We start from the raw sequence: 18,256 nt of genomic DNA on the forward strand, positions 1-18,256 counted from the left end.
GAGCTAAAAGAGGGAATTCTTTTTGTAAAAGGTTAAAGGTCCAAGTATTATTGAACATCAGGTGCATTACTGTCTCATTACCTCTTTTATGTTTTTGTCTGCCCACATTCTGTCAGACGAATTAGATGAAAAAGATTCTGGCCAGATAAATCACGAGTCATGAGTCTGCAAGTGCCGTTAATCTTTCTTTTCCCAACCCATTGGCCTTGGCTCTGTATTGGATTTGCCACTGGCTGTCTGTGCTGTCTTGAGTGATGGGACTTGTAGCTTAGCACATGTGTGTGTTATCGCACACAAACACTCACTTCCTGGGTGGAACTCAAGACCCTTTGGCTATATTTCTTTGTAATCTGAACCATCCCTAATGTGCACGGTGGCATTTCTGTTAAACTAGACTACTGTCAAGAGCCCCTGAAGGAATAGTTTGTCATTTTGGGAATCACAAACAGATGAGGAGATGGATACCACTCTCATATCTGTCAGTCATCTGTTAGCTTAGCTTAACATAAGGATTGGAAACAGCTAGCTTGGCTCAGCCGTTGACTAGCCGTTTCCAGTCTTTATGATAAGACATGAGAGTGATGTCAATCTTCTCATCTAACTCTCTGCCATAAAATGAATAAACATATTTTCTACAAACTATCCCTATAAACAAAGCACATATATGCTGACTGTGCTGTTGTTGTTGTTGTTGTTGACTGGACAATGGTAGAAAGCTGGTGTAGGTCTTATGGTTGTCACCCAGAAATAGGATTAATCATTTACATAAAAGTAAAGTTATTTTTAAGGATAATGACGGGTCTGTACTGTAATTACTGTCAGGAATTAGTCATTTCTATTCTCTATAGACACTGCTTGGTTAGTAAAATCACATATGTCATATATTTTCTTCTCTTTTTTTTATGTAGGATTTATTTGTAGGATTTTGAGCATAACTGATACATATTACACCTCATCCATGAAGTGAAACTAATACAAAGAGTCAGAGAGAGTTGTTGTTGTTGTTGTTGTCTAGACATATATTTTCTTCTCTTTCCTACTGCTCTGTGGTTACAGGATGTTTTCACAGGTACTAATGTGAGCACTAAATGTCTGAAGATTAAAATGTTATTGTGTGAAATGCCGAAACAAATTTGAAATATTGACTATTGAAATGAAATATTGAAGCATTGTTTTGCTTTACATGGTAATCTGTAGCTCAAATATGTAGGATTAAAATGGGCTTTTAGCCACAGCTGCAGATCAGCTGTGATTGTGGAGCTGGCTGACCTGTGACTATTGTTACCCAGGTGCCCACGGAGTGCGAGACGAGCCCCAGTTTGTGACATCACGTGCAGGAGAGAACGTCATCCTGGGATGCGACGTGTCCCACCCCCTGAACGGCCAGCCCTATGTGGTGGAGTGGTTCAAGTATGGAATGCCCATCCCCTTCTTCATCAACTTCCGCTTCTACCCTCCTCATGTGGACCCGGAATATGCCGGTAAGATGGTGAAAGCAGTCCCATTCAGACTGCAAGCAGTTGGGTTGGGTATCGTTTTAATGATCCTGATTCCCATTCCGGTCATCGATTTCGGTTCTTAACGATTGTTTGAGGGGTGGGGGGAAAAACAGATCGCGTGCTAAATTCACAGAACAAAACGTTAAACATTTTACACAATTCATATTTAAAATTCACTTATATAAACATACAGTTTTATGAAATCAGTAAATTCATTTCATGCAGTTTTAATTGGTTGCTGTTAGTATTTGGTTGCTGCGGTCCATGTTGCATGGCTGACTCGTGTGCTCGCAACTCTAATTTATCTCGCCCATACTACCTAAACAAAACCAAATGTAGCGCTTCACGCAGCGTCGTCTAGTCCAGAAAGAGTGCCATGTGTAATTGTTGAAGAACAGATAAGCAGAACCAAATTTTTATTTTATTACTTGGTACTTGGTTCTTGACATTTTTAGAATTGCTTCTAATTTGGAACCAAATTTCAGTTCCCAACCCTAGCAAGCAGTGACTTGATACTTGGCTTTATTTTTGCGAGGATTTTGTCTGTTGGATACAATTTGTAGGCTGGGACGTCTCTGGATCGCCACGATACTTAATTCAGAATGTGTTTTGGATATTGCACTAGTCCATATTGCGATTTGGAGGAAATTGCGTTCAAGGTGAGAGGTTAAACCACTGGAGGTTAGCAAGAACACATCTCAGCTGGTATCGGGTTGCTCTTTAAAGACCCCCTCCACTGGGAAATGTGTTTTCCCTACAGTTCCTTCGACGTGCTGTTTGAGTTTCACTGTGCAGAATGATAAATGTGCATACTCAACCCCCTCACCCCCCTTTTTGTGTCAGTGAAACCAGACTAAGTCAGCTTTTTATTATTTTTTATTTATTTATTTTATTTGTGACGATTCTGTGTAACAAAAAGGTGACATATAGAGTAAACAATGCACATACATAGACAAACATAATTACAGACAGTCACAGACAATATATTCAGCAGTTATGTTAAATGTTGGTGTGAGTCAGCTGCAGTGCATACATCTTGATTCATAGAATCACATTTTGCTGTTGGGTTTTCTTCCACTCTGTGTTTTGGTAAAAAGGGTTTAAACAAAGACGTTAAACCATCAACCTTCTCAACAGTTCTGTCTTTGATCAGTGATGTGCTTACCAGGGTAGACTGTAATAAATGTTTTTACTAACTAATGTAGACAGCTTTAATGAGATGACATTTTTATTTTGGAGGCAGCAGCTCCTTCCACCTCGGATTATTTATGTGTTGTGCTCAAGGTGAACTTTGCTGGGGAGGTGAGAGAGGGATTTTCCCCTTGCCTGCTTTTGCTTTCCTTCCCCTCTGATCATTACATTTCAGAAATAATCCCCCCTTCTGGTATGTGTGTGAGTCAAAGAGCTTTTATCATGCATTCATTCATGTCATAACAAATGAAATGCAAGTATCCCTTGTGTGAGTATGAGCCAGTGCAAGTAGCATCCACAAACATTTTGGATCATCTAAAGAGTTACTTCATTTCCCTTTTTTTTTTCTTTTATTCGCACATCCAAACAATTCTTCTGTGCAGGTGCGTTAAAAATAAGAAATCCTTAAAGAAAAGGGAAATCCCCACACTGCTCTTGCTGCAGCATCATCATTTATTAAAGAAAACTAACGTTTTGGCCCCTCTGGACCTTCGTCAAGAGTGACTCTTTATGACTCTATACTTTTTTTCTCTTCTTTAATAAATGGTGATGCTGCTGCAAGAGCAGTGTGCAGGATGTCCCTTTTCTTCAAGCCTTCTGAGCGTTATACCATAATAGCATTTTCAGATCCGCTCCAAAATGTACTACAAAAATACATTTATAGTAATATATTACCAAGATATGCGTATAAATATAAATATCCACACATATATCCACACATGCGATGATCATGTCATGCAGCTTCTGAATTAGGGTACCTCTTTTGGTCAAACTGAGGTCAGGCACTGGTAAAATAAAATATTTAGTTGTGACGATGTATGACGGGTTTACTCTAATTAGAAACATTATACCATTAACATGGCAGTTACTAATCTCCACATCTGTTTGAAAGGCAGCCGATTGGTTGGCCACCGGCTGCATCGGATACAGGAACCTGTTTATTTTTAAAGTGTCCTTTACATCCCACCTGCCTGCTGCAGCAGGAAGAAAAACAGTCTGACATATTAGAAGATTGTGGCAAAAATACAGAAGCTTTGTATAATCTTTCTGCATTCTCACACACTTCTCTCACTCTCCATTGATTAGATCGCTGAGCACAAATACCTGCTGAGTCTCAGAACCGATGGTTCGAGTTACAGACTCCTGACCACAGCAAAAAGAGCAGTAGGATATGAATGTAATTCACAGTCCCCGAGGACAGCAACAGTCACACCATTATGTGGGACAGTATTCTGTCATGAACCAAACAAAGTCTGTATAGTAGACCTGGAAACAGGGCAGAGCCACCAAACTGAGGACACGATCATATCATGATTTAGTTTGTGTGCCAGTCCACCTATGAGTTAGACTCATACTGTATAGGGTTGAGGTAAAATTTTACCAATATTACATTTTCTTATTTAATCCAAATCGTTTCAGATCCCTGATAAGAATGTAAATAAAATCCTTTCAGATCCCTTATAAGAATGTAAATAGGTTCAGCTTTCAACTTCTGCAAGTAACTTACATAACTGAAACTCAAATAAACTCTTAATGCCCTCTTAATGTTCACAACCTGTACCTACAGTACAACCAAAAAATGTATCTGAAACATTAAAATAACTGCTGTTACTTACTTAACCAACTTAGTCTTATTAAGATGTAAGGCCCTAACAGAAGCACTTGTAAGTAAAGTTTTAAAAAAAAATCCCGGAAATGAAATGTCGTAGATATAGTTATCAGGTAAACATTGTATGAGCACTGATCTCCCGCAGAAGCCCGGGCTGGGCAGTGTGCACAGTGTGCATAGCGTGCATAGCGGCGGTGAGTCACCAGCGTTTATCCAGCCAGCGAGATTGAACATGAAGGGCTGGTCCAACTCATTCTCAATCCCACGCCGTCAAATACCGGCGGGTCCTGCATCACCCTGACCAGCTCACTTTATATAATCCCTTATGGTAGTCATGTTATAAAAACCACAGCTGACTATCCCTTATCCTAACAATTTGGCCACAATTAAGCACATTGATCAAACACTGTCCAGCCATGTACTAGGTTTCAACCTAGTCTTGTAAAAATCTGGGTCGCGTGAATAAAAAAATTGCGGTTCCTATTGCCGGTAGCTTGGATATTAAAATATGTTGGTTTTGTGCAGGATGGCCCGTTTCGTGCTATTTCGTGATCAATCGGTAGTCTGCAGTGTTTTTACTCCGCCTTGTAGTACTGGCTATGCTAGCTTGGAACCTTGAACAAGGCGGTAGCAAAAGAAAACTACCAGGTACCAGGCAGGGACTATCCACAAACTTTGCTAATGGCAAAAAGCAACAAAAAGGCGAGTCCAGTTGAGTGGAGTCATGCCGTACCACGCAGTGGAAATGCGGCATTATAAAGTGATGTTTCTTTTGCCTTACAATCTTTGGTTGAGCACAGACACCTTCTTGCTGGGAACACATTACCCAGACAACAGCCCAAAGTTTCCTTTTAGACATGTAATAAAGGCTAATTAATAACACTGCAACAATTTTCATTTAAACTGGTGAAAGTGACAGCCATCGCAGGCTAAAAATGAAAAAAAGCCTACGGTTACCTACATTGCTCTTTCTTATAAAAAGAGGGAAAACAAATAAAACGTTTGAAAAGAGTATTTTGCCATCTGAGGGGCTTTTCCTCAGTTACTCTTCCTTTTAGTTATAGTAAAAAAAAATAGTTGTCAGTCATGTATTGCTGGTTTGTATTATATAGATTTAAAACGGTGATCTACAGGAAAGAATGCAATTATTAAATATCAATGACATATCAATACATTTGACTGGTTTTGAGGGACTACGCGCACAACCTCTGCTTGGTCCTTGTACTGTAAAATTCCTCTTGCTGTGTTTTTAGTCTGATGAGACCCATCACTGGCTTTAGCCTTTTAGCATTCTGTTTCAAAGTGCGCCAGTGAAATATCTGAAGTTCCATAGCCGGATGCAGGCGAACACCAACATCCCACTGTGCTTCAGTGCAACCATGATATTGGATATTGCATCATGGAAGGAAGTCACAGGTCACAGTCAAAGCTGCTGAGATACATAGAGGCTCACATTGTGCCCTCTTTAGATTGGGAAGAGGTCGAGGGTTAATGAGTCAAGCCAACCACAGGGGCACTGTTTCATAGACATCCGTCGGCCCTTGGTCTCAAACAAGCCATTGTCTTATTTTTTATAGAGAGGAAGATGGAGAAAACATCCGTGAGAGTACAAGGGGCAGACCAAGTATTAAACATTTCCATGAGAGAGTGTAGAGAGGAAGATATGGACAAAAAGTGATAACCAGGCAGGAAGAAAGCAATAGAAATTGAAGATTAAACAGGAAATGGAGGGACAGAGAAATAAAGAAATAGCAGTGGTCCCAGATTACATTGTTGAATGTCTCCTATCATCATGGACGATCTCCAAGCTGGTCCAGAAGAATGGTGACATTTTAAAATGACTTGCCTAAGCAGACATTCCCTGAAGCTGACAAATCTTCTTTGCCCCTTCTTTCAAAGCTATGCAGAATATTTTGGGCTCCAATTCAAATCTAGCTCTCATCTTCTAGAACTGATCTTATGAACCAAATAGAATAAAATCGTTCGGTGGGGTTCATACTTCTGAAGGGCAGTTTATTATGAAGTTGAAAACGTGGACCCAAGGCGAGTCCTTTTATGTTATCATACCATGTGTTGACTGCAGGAAGCTGATAAAAGAGACAAGAAGTGGGGTAGACTGACTGAATAGAACAAGATTGGAGGAACAGCTGGAGTTGTGTTATAATTACTTCAATGAACCAAAGTCCTGCTGACTGCTGCGTCTGCTGCCTGAGGGATACTGTTATTTTCACTTATTACATTATTCTATGGACACAGTTCAGGCTGTATATTCCCACTTTGAATTGAACAGGGATTTAAATGAGAATTTTGAGCACCTTATGAATTGTACATCCTCCACTCTTGCAAACAATCTCTTTTAATTGAATTTTTTTTTATACTAGCCAATATATCTTCTGGGTTTCAAAGCTGAGATATAATAATGTCTTTCCATTAATATGAGGTTGTGTGTGCAGAAAAGTTGTAGCTTTTATTTGACTCTTTTATAACAAAAATACTCTTTTTGGAATCATTTTGTCCCCACCAATTATTTTTTATTTGGCTCATCTTTTTCTTCTCCGTCATTGAAAAATCCAGAGTCAATGAAAAAGCAGAAATTGTTAATTTGAAAAGTTACAAGTTCAAAAGTCCACTCTTAGTGTGTGTGCACTGGAGGCTTCAAGTTTCCAAATCACACTTGTGTAAGTTGCATGCTGGACTATGATTGGCTTCCAAACTAGTTGTGAGGTCTAGGGGTGACACCAAATAATATTCGACGCTTGGATTGAAGGAGCCTGAATCGACCGCTAATCTCACAGTCAAATCTTTGCAGAGGTGTAAAGCCTGGTTAAGACCAAAGATTTGCGACGAGTTCAGTTGAAACTTGCAACTACTTGCAACGCACCAGTCTACAAAGACCTGAAAGCTGCCAGTTTACACCAGTGCGACGAGACGGTGTATCATCTCCATAGCAACGACTCTTTGTACTTCCGTTTTAACTTCCAACTTTCAGCCTTTTTTTGTAACTGGATATATAATTTGTTGCGTCTAAATATGAATGTGGATAACATTAGCAATAGTTAGATACTTGCTACAGCTGCATTTATATTAATGAAACGGCGAAAACAATCTATTATTTCTCAAAGACTTGACCAGTTGACAGTTTGTAACCTAGAAATAAAATGGATTATGGATCATTTTATTTCTATAGTTTATAGCTGACTTGACCAGCTGACTTCTCTATTGGCTGTTGAAACAGGAGAGGTCTCTTACGTTCTAAAACCAGCCTCTGGAGACTCGACCAGCTGAGTCGCAGCGACACCATCAGCTGGTTTGAGTCGAGCTGAGACGTGCCGGTTCAGACCGCTGAAACTTTTCTGCAACGTTCTAAAACGGTTTTGTCTCGTCGCAAATCTTTGGTGTGAACTAGGCTTTATGAAACAAGGATCACACCATTTTTGTTATATGGGGGTGCTGTCTGATAAATTTAAGGAATATTTCACCGCTGGAAAGCTGAATATATCTGTAAAATTGGGTCACTTATGTAGTAGAAATGTGAAAAAAAAATTGAAATTGGTGCCTTCTAGGCCGAGAAAAGCCAGAAAATGTGTTTTGGTCTTATATGGATGAAAAAGACCAAATCCCAGAATGCACCTGCTTCGTTGCTTTGAGTCCACTCCCAAGCCACGCCTACCGCTTGACAGACCGACAGAGGCATTCAACTCAACTCAAGCGTGTTTTATTGTCATTTCAACCATATACACGAAACACCGTTTCATCGTGACTCAAGTGGTGTTACACATTTAACATTTATAAAAACGACATTATATAAAAACGACATACGAAACGGGCTACATTTAGTACACACACTTTATAGGCTCCGTAAAGTTCAGCTAACACATACTAGCATTAGCGCTTGGTGGGCTGTAAACACCGAGCATAAACACAGCCGTGAATTAGCGTGCAATGTAGAATGGTCGGCATTTAACAGTCACAAACTCCACCAGCAGTTAGCAGTTAAATGGATACAAATCACCACATTTCTGCGCCACTCTGTGTTAACACAGCCCACCTATTTTACCTGGCGACAGAGCATCTCTAGCTCGGAGGGCTAGCAGGCCTGGTAGCTGGACAGTCCGGTACACTATTCAGGCATGTTTCCACAACAACAAAAACACAGCAGTCTCTGAACTCACGTTGGGAGTTTTGTTGAAGTTGGATGTAGTCCAGTTTGTGGTCTAAATGAGCAGACACTTGCAAGCAGGATCCGTAAAGTTCAGCTAACGCATACTAGCATTGGTGTAGCTAAACACAGAGTATAAACACAGCCGTGAATTAGCGTGGAATGTCGAATGGTCGGCATTTAACAGTCACAAGCTCCACCAGCAGTTAGCAGTAGCTAGTTGGATTTCATTATTTTATTTCTACACCAGTCTGTTTAACACAGCCCACCTCCACGGGCCGGCGAGAGCAGCCTGGTAGCTGGATAGTCCCGGTGCCGGTACACTGTTGTTCAGGCATGTTTCCACAACAACAAAAACACAGCAGTCACTGAACTCACGTTGGGAGTTTCGTTGAAGGAGGATGTAGTCCAGCTTGTTGTTTAATGAGCAGACACTTGCAAGCAGGATGGATGGGACAGGTGGACAGCTAGCGTTAGCTTTCCACCTAGCCGATGAGGATGTCCCCTAGCCGGCTAGCGGCATTGAGCGACACCGTCCGGTAGTTTGAATGCAGATAATTGTTGTAAATGTTTTCTGCTGAAAACCGAGAGCCTGTTTAGCGAAGATTCAAGATGGCTGACAGTCGTTTTCATTCGGAATACCTCGGCCAGACTCGGCAGTCCAACCCCCTGTGGGCGTGTTGAAAACATGCGGAAGTAGATCCTACTACTGGCTGTAGTCCTTTGCCTCTGGCCCAAAAATCTTCCAATGACGCAAAAATCGTCATTTTACGTCATCGGAAGATTTTTTCCAGGCCCCAAATGCAGAGATCTCTCGTCTCAGGGGGACATGAGGGAGGGAAGCACGGTCATTCAGAAATACTATCGGGTTTCTACTGATACAAAGCTGAGTCCTAAATCGGTGAAGTATCCCTTTAATATACAGCCTATAATGATATAAATAATGAACATATTGCTGTAAATAAAAATGTGAAAATAAACAAGCTTTTAATAAATCTTTTTAAAGTACGTGAATAAATTCATCCACCCAATGACAGATTCAGGTTTCACTTTCCATGATCCGTGACAGACGGCGGGATGGCGGACAGTAGTTTGAGGAAAATAACCGCTGCCCCAGCTGGGTTTAAGTCCAAAGTCTGGACCCAGAGTTGCTCTATAGTTGTTGTATAGAAAAAACGTGTGTTGCAGAATTGTGCTGTTTTCTAACAGTTTGGACTTGCAGTGAATAAAGAGAGATCACCTGCACTTAACCTTTTCACAGGCATTTTGTATTCATAGTTAGACCGATGTCAGGATGTATCATTACAGGATTGTCTAGCAATATATTGATTTTCGCATAATTGCTGTAATGTGATATTATCTGTATCCTGAGACATATATCGTGTATCTTATTGTATCTTGAGGTACCCTGGGATTCCCACCCCTGGTTAGCATGCTGACTTAAAGTGATGGTTCGGAGTAATTCACCCTAGGGTCCTTTGCACCATGACCTTGAGCCAAACACCCCCCCCCAGAAGCTTTTTTCACCTGGGTCTAACATTGGGAGACTTAGCTAGAGTAGCGTTATCAGCTGAATAGCTTAGCGCAGGGGCTAATGGACCCACGTTTGTATCTTGTAAGTTACCCCACTAATAATGCCCGAAATGATACCAAACGTCTACAAGTAGTACAAACAGGTTATGCTCTCATAAAACGATAGATTGGAAAGTTTGTAAGTACACCAGAAGTTTATGAACACTTGCCTGCTCTCCTCAGCTCTCTGTTGCTGCTGCTGTTGCTGCTGCTGCTGCTACATGCAGTTAGACGAGTGCTTAGGGCCGTCTACAAATTACTACACCGAAAAGAGTTACAACTAAAATATTTATTAATTCAATGATTAAATAAGGTAATGTCTCCAAACTTACCTCAATTATTACTTGTCTCCTGCTAGTTATACTACAGCACTTACTTTAAAAAAAAAAGTTAAATTAATAAATATTTTTGTTGCATCTCTTTTCGGTGTTGTAATTTGTAGATGTCCCTAAGCACTCGTCTCACAGCAGCAACAACAACAGCAGAGAGCAGAAGCCAGCAGGCAAGTGTTATTTACATAAACTTCTGGTGTACTTACAAACTTTCCAAGCCATCGTTTTAGGAGTGCATAACCTATTTGTACTACTTGTAGACATTTGGTATCATTTCGGGCATTATTAGTGGGGTAATTTACGAGATACAAACGTGGGTCCGTTAGCCCCTGCGCTAAGCTATTCAGCTGATAACGCTACTCTACACTAACTCTCCCAATGTTAGACCCAGGTGAAAAAAGCTTCTGGGGGGGTGTTTGGCTCGAGGTCATGGTGCAAAGGATCCTAGGGTGAATTACTCCGAACCATCACTTTAAGCTTTTAGCGCAAAGCTGTCCCCAGGGACAGCCTACAGAGCCACTACTGTGGCCATACACTTGTATATATGCATGAGAATAATCATATCAATCATAATACATTCACTTTTTTCCTGGCGGACTGTAGGATTGTTGTCCCATGAAAAATTGGGGCTCCTCCCCAGAGTAATACTGTGTGCCTGAGAAATAACTCTGTCAATGAATTGTGTAATTAAAAGATTTAACAGGGAAATAGCACTGCAGGGCTTAAAAACAACATGCTGACACACCGTCACTGCTCCACAGGGTATAAAAGAGAAAGTATACGCTTAATTGGCCTATTCTATCAATAGATAGTAAATGTCATTTTTCTGCATGGTTTAGCTTTCCTTAAATAAGGAGGGAATAAAAGTACCATAGCTGCGTGTTAGGCTCCATGTGTGCTTCCTCCTTATTGCCACAGTTTGAAAAGAATGTGCAAGGGCTGGGTTGCATGGTGACGACATAACCCATGCTTCACATCTATAAGGCTGGCACAAGGACTATACTCCGTTCAGCCGGACTAAAGCCATCTGTATGACAGAGTTAGTCCCTCCTTAGTGGACTAAATGTTTTACAGTGAGTATTTCTGTTGCCATAATGTAGATGCCACTTTCTGAGAAGTAAAACCTGTATTTTACTATAAAGTAGTGTTGTCAGGATACTGGAATTTCTAACTTCTATACAATATTTGAAAAATATTGATATTCTTTACCATTTTGAGTAGCACAGGGATAATATATGGGCTTGCTTGAAACCTTTGCCTTTCTTTGTTAAATTGCCTCAAATGCAAAGTATTTCCAAATGGCACTCCTGCTTTTTTCTTTGTCAAGCAAAACCAGTTGTCAAAGCTTCTTTAATAATTTCTTTAGTGAGCGAACACCATGACGAAACCCGAAAATGAGTATATTCAACCGGAGAGATTGAGTGTGTGCGTTTGTGGAAAAGTACCCTAAGTGGCTGGTGGCAAGGACGCAGGGAAACGCGTGCTTTTCCGTGGGTAGTGAAGCTACAGTAGTCAGTGTTTTGTTTGCTGCCAAGAAGAAATAAAGCCGCTGATTAATGCAACATTATCACGACGTCTCCCAACCATTCCCAGCTAAAGCTAATTGAGTTAGCCTAAATAAACCAGGGGTCTGTCCCAACTACGGTTTGAAGCTGGAAACATAAGACTAATCTACAAGAGAAGTCTGTGTCTGATACAACACAGTTCACTCTGATTCAAGGGTTCTTGGATACATGGAGTTTGTTGCTAGTGCGTGACATGTAGGCTCTGCATGCACAGCCAACCACCAATCGCAATCAACGTTGATCAATTAATCAAACAACCAAAGCAGTAGGGGTGGGAATCACCAGTGGCCTCACGATATGATATCATCACGATACTTATGTCACAATACGATATTATTGCGATTTTAAATATATTGCAATATTCTGCGATATATTGCAATTTATTAAATTTTTTCCAACTTCCCAATTTCAAATTATGTCCCCAAAAGGAAACTTTCTCAACATCTGTTTTATCTAAAAAGATACATTTCTCTGTTTGTTCATCTCACTTTAATTTTATTGTTGCAAAATGGAATTGTCAGGGAAAACATCGCGATACTATGCTATATCGATTTTTTTTTTCCCCCACCTGCAAAGCCGGCCCCGCTAGTCGACCACAACCTGAAAATGAGCGAGGAACAGGAGGGGAGCAACATCAGGGAGCCCCCTTATTTTAGGGGAAGCAAAATGCATTCAGTATTAATATCACTTACTTCAGAATGGAATGATAGTAGAGTATTATATGAATACCAACCAGTGTATTTGAGTAGCAAATGTACCCCTCCTCACTTGCTTTTGTGTTTGTAAAGCATTAAAGTTCAACAAAGAATGGTTCAAATAAGAAAAAGTCACTTTTTTATTTTATTTTCTATGCAGATGCACTCGTCTTCAAAAATCACCCCAGTAATTTGTGAATTATTTATTATTTCAAAATAGTAATATTCAAATAAAATACTGAATCTCGTGAATTTTCCAGAATGTATTCATATTGCAATATGTATCGCAGGAAAAAAATATTGCAGTGTCTTTCCAATATAGTGTGGCCCTAGTCAACGTTATTAACAACAGTGTTTCTTAGTAAGCACAGGTTTGTATACTCACCTGTATTTCTTTGTAGATGCTTGTACTGTCAGTAAGATGCTAAAGAGATTATCTAAGAGAGATGGTGAATAAAACAAAGAAATCCAGGTATTTTACGAACTTGGAACCAGATCCAAAATGGAACTGGCTATTGGAACGCATCCCTGATAACATGCATTGTGTGTGTATCAAAGCCTGACATAACCCATTCCCGGTGACATCTTTTTCGCATAGGCTGTCAGACAAATGCTAACTTACTGATGTGAAAACAAGAGTAAAACATGCATTCATATACTTCAAAATAGTTTAAGACTATGGGCCCTATTTTAACGATCTGAAACGCAAGTATGAAACGCAAAACGCAAGTAGCTTTGTGGGCGGATCTCGGGCGCTGTTGCTATGATACCGGCGGGATAAATGACTCTTGCGCCCGACGCAAATCTAAAATGGGTTGGTCTGAAGTAGCTAGGTGTGGTTTGGGCGTGATGTGCAATAAACCAATCAGAGCGTCTTCTCACATTCCCTTTAAGAGCAGGCGCGCTTGTTCCATGGCAGATTGCTATTATGACGGCGGATTTGCCTGGCGCACGCCAGCGGGAGCTGCCGATGCGAGATGCGGCAAAGTAATAAATGCCCGTCTTGGCCAGGTGGCGATGTCTCCTCAAGTCTGGAGAGGATTGCTGCAGCCATGGAGCACCCAAACGCACCACCTGCACCTGTTGTGCCCCTTCCTCTTCCCCCCACTCCATCTCCCTCCACCCGCTCCATCAGGAGCACATCGCGCATTACTCCCGGACCAGATCCCGCCGTAGTTCAACATCACGTCTCCTTAAGTCCTCTAATATTTCCTCATTTATGTCATCAACACATCCATGATTCACGGAAATGTTGTGTAAATCACAACAAGCCACAAAGAATGCTGGGACTTTTTGAGGATTGTACTGTAAAGTGCCTCCTGACCGATCCAAACACCTGAAGCGCATTTTCAGTATATTTTCCTTTGTAATTATGTATGGTTTGCAAAATGGGAACTGCTGCATCCATTTAGATGAGAGAAGTGTATGCGCGTTGTGCACACGCTACATTATGGCCAAGCATGCGCCCCTAAAATAGCATCTCAATAACGCGCCACTGACTTTAGACTAGCGCCACTGACTTTAGACTAGCGCCACTGACTTTAGACTAGCGCCACTGACTTTAGACTAGCACCACTGACTTTAGACTAGCACCACTGACTTTAGACTAGCACCACTGACTTTAGACTAGCGCCACTGACTTTAGACTAGCGCCACTGACTTTAGACTAGCGCCACTGACTTTAGACCAGGTTTTTCCTGGTCAGTGGCGGAATTGTTTTCTGAAACTGCAGAATAGCATCAAGTAACGTTTGCGCCGGAACACGCCTCCTCTTTTCGCTGAACCGCCCCGAGGAGCGCAAATACATTCCCTAATTTACCGACGTGCGTCTGTGGAGGGAAAAGTCCGCTGTGCGTCGGGTGCAAAATAGGAATGATACATGTGTCGGTGTACAAAGGCAATTGCGCTGAGTCCAAGATAGGGCCCTATAGCTGTCAGAGGTGTGAAATGTATCCACACACAGAGCAAACAGAGAGCATCATACCACTGATGGTGTTTTGACTCAAAAGTGGAGATTTATTTTCGTTGATAATTGAGTAGGATGTGACCCCAGAGGGCAGAGAGCATGGAGGCCATGTCAGCAACTGGTGGTAAATGTAAAATACATCATTAACAGGGTTGTGGTATATAATATTGTCTTTTTCCACCTTCTGTGTGAGCAGGGCTTGCAGTATATATTCTGTTTCCTGTTTAAAGATATTTAAAAAACAGTCTGAATGTTAAATAGCATTGTCTCATTTGTATTCTAAGTGCTTATTAAAAGCTACTTGATTTTACCTGGTGATCCCAAAAATCGTGTAGCAGATTGTTTAGACATCTGCTTTTAAGTGACCGTTTGTCAGCTGTTTAATTGGCAGGATGAGTCTTTGTTTTGTACAGAAAGGAAGTAATGCAAGCACAAGGGCTGATGATAAAGAGGAATGTGTTTCATGTAAGGGATGTGAACGAATACAAATACATTTTGGATATGAACAGCATCCAAATTTTTGTTTTCTTTTCCCTAGGGGTTGCTGAATAGACTGTATAACTGAAGCCAGAACATCTGGATCGCCCCCTGGTGGCTGGCTGCAGTATAGGTCATAAACCCCACCCCCTCTATGTAAGCGGATGGGACATGAGCCAAACTAAAAACGTCAATCACATTTTCCCCAAAGATGGTTTCTGTCTTTTTAGGTCGTTCTGATCCCTGATGATGTTTGGTTATTTGATGCCATAAAAATGGGTTGAAACGTCATGATTGACAGCTGTGATTGACTCGCGATTGGTCGAGCAGGTGTATGGGCAGGATTGGATCACTACTAGCTCCAAAATTACAAGATGGTGTCTGTCTGTCTGTCTGCAACTGATTTTTGTTTCCGCAATAGTGTCACAACCGTGCAAGATACAGTCAGGAAACTCTTCACATCTGTATTCGAGGATCACACCAGCCACCATTGCGGCTGGTGTGATCCCATTGCAAGATGGTCTCTAGTCATCAACATCTTAATTTACATAAACATTCACCGGGTAATTCAGAGATTAGCGTGGGCAAATCAAGGGCCATATGTGAAAATGAAGCACCACTACGCTGTCATACCGTAAGTGAGAGTCAGAATAGCACCCTGTGTCATGCATGATTTCCTGTTCGTTAACTTCTATGCTTGAATACACAAGTCCAAAAAGGACATCCACTTCTGTCTGCACAGATTGTTTACCCTCAGACAAAGAGAGATCGAATCAAAGGGCAGGTACACAGTGGTGGATAGTGGAGGATACATAGAGACTGTATACAGTGTATTAATACATAATTCACACTCAATAAGAAACATGGCGTCTCTTTCTCAGTTCTTTCCAGTCAGCCAAGAGAGGAGACCGACATAGTTGGAAGCTGGACAAATATGATCAGATATATAAATAGGCTAACCAGGACACACATACTCACACACACTCAGACACACACACGAATACAGGCTAGGGGACACACATCACTTTTGACTGTTGTACCTTAACTCAGTGAGGCAGCCGCCAGTGCAGCTGATATATTTACCTGGGCTGTCATGCTGCAGAGGGGATTTAGGAAGGCAAACAAAATTAGTCAGGAATACCCACAAAGTGAAGAGGATAAGGCAGAGTGAGGGGATTAATGAGGGATAGCCAGGCTTTGATAATGCTGACGTTTTGAGCCGGCCTGTGCGCCCTGAAAGCCCTTTGTTTAGCCCTTATTGCCAGTCGCCATCTGCTATGATCCAGTTGCCAGATTGCCCGGAGCAACATCATCAATCCCCCTTCTCCCAGCTTTTGATCTGTAAAAGTAAAATGCAGCTATTCCTGACTCTGTACTCGCCAAGTCAAAAGCTGATATCTGTTCTGATGGATTGTGACTCCTGTGTATCCCTGAGGCTTCTCTGTTGTCATGTTGGCCACTTCCCACTCCTCAAAGGAAGTAATGACCTGTCCTTGCCTCAGTGCATCTCCAAAATAGACTGCCACACACATGGAGATGAGGACATCTCAGCCGCACTGAGGCTTAAGTGACAGATTTTACTGCGTATATACACAACTGCGTTGGGTATCCTACTTTGATGTTGTTGCAGCATTGACTCTGTTTGGAAACCGGTCTGAACTGTGCTGTTACTCTGAGACACCTAGACTAACACACTGTGTGATCCCTGCACATTTATATCTGAACCGTTCAAAGGTTGATTTTCTCTTTAAAATTCATCTGGCGTTTCTCTTCCTTTTCTTTATTCATTCACCTCTTACTTGTTCCTTCCTTCCCTTCATTTCCCCTCATTAAATTCCATCCACCCGTCCTTTCTCACCTCTCTGTGTCCCTTTCTGCTGACACCTCATCTCTGTGTCTCTGCACTAGGCCGGGCCAGTCTGCACGGCAAGTCCTCCCTGCGGATAGAGAATGTGCGTTCAGACGACCAAGGCTGGTATGAGTGTAAGGTGCTGATGCTGGAGCAGCAGTATAACACCTTCCACAACGGCAGCTGGGTGCATCTAACCGTCAACGGTAAGCACAGTTAGCATGCTTTATTCACACGGTTCAATACAAACATCAGACTTATATATGTGGACTGATATATTATTGCACAGGTAGGTATATTGATTATTAGGTTTATTAATATTAGCAGCTGTGGCGTCAGCTAGTAAAGATGGGCTCCAGTGTAAGACATTTTAAAGTCCCTTCTCACCTTGAGATATGCGCACAATCAATGCAAACACACACAGTATGACAGACAACTGGGATTTTGTAGGTCAACTCAATACCATTTGCACAAGGATATGGACTTGGATAAACTACTGTGATACTGTAAATAAGCCAGTATGACTCTGTAAAAATAAATAAATAAATAAATACATTACTGTGCAAAAGTCTTAGGCAGGTGTGGGGAAAAAAAATGCTATAAACTAAGAATGCTTTCAAAAATATAAATAATGATTGTTTATTTTTATCAATTTACAAAATGCAAAGTGACATCTAAATAACATCTAAATCACATCAATATTTGATGTTACTACCCTTTGCCTTCAAAATTTTCAAAAAGTCAGGGAACGTTGAGGATCATAGACGCAATGGTCGGCCAAGGAAACTTAGTGCAGCAGATGAAAAACACATCAATCTCATTTCCCTTCGAAATCGGAAGATGTCCAGCAGTGCCATCAGCTCAGAACTGGCAGAAACGAGTGGGACCAAGGTACACCCATCTACTGTCCAGAGAAGTCTGGCCAGAAGTGGTCTTCATGGAAGAGTTGCAGCAAAAAGCATAGACATAGAAACAAGACCAAGCGACTCAACTATGCATGAAAACATAGGAACTGGGGTGCAGAAAAATGGCAGCAGGTGCTCTGGATTTGAAATATTTGTCTGTAGCATAAGGCAGGTTGTTCGCCGAAGGGCTGTAGAGCGGTACAATAATGAGTGTCTGCAGGCAACAGTGAAGCATGGTGGAGGTTCCTTGCAAGTTTGGGGCTGCAAATGGAGTTGGAGATTTGGTCAGGATTAATGGTGTCCTCAATGCTGAGAAATACAGGCAGATACTTCTCCATTATGCAATACCATCAGGGAGGCGTATGATTGGCCCCAAATTTATTCTGCAGCAGGACAACGACCCCAAACATACAGCCAAGGTCATTAAGAACTATCTT

General features: G+C 41.4%; 1 protein-coding gene across 5 annotated transcripts in view; it reads left to right on the forward strand.

The window, feature by feature from the left end:
• The window catches only part of igsf9bb (immunoglobulin superfamily, member 9Bb), a 147,149-nt gene that overhangs the window by 39,626 nt on the left and 89,267 nt on the right, over positions 1-18,256 (forward strand). For all 5 annotated transcript variants that reach the window (XM_039777471.1, XM_039777466.1, XM_039777469.1 and 2 more), the window contains 2 exons: positions 1,290-1,481; positions 16,974-17,120. In XM_039777471.1, the coding sequence (XP_039633405.1) occupies positions 1,418-1,481; positions 16,974-17,120 (211 nt within the window). In that variant the 5' untranslated portion in view covers positions 1,290-1,417. The remainder of the gene's footprint in view (positions 1-1,289; positions 1,482-16,973; positions 17,121-18,256) is intronic.

Source organism: Perca fluviatilis, chromosome 16 (assembly GCF_010015445.1).
Source record: "Perca fluviatilis chromosome 16, GENO_Pfluv_1.0, whole genome shotgun sequence".
NCBI classification, from domain to species: Eukaryota; Metazoa; Chordata; class Actinopteri; order Perciformes; family Percidae; genus Perca; species Perca fluviatilis.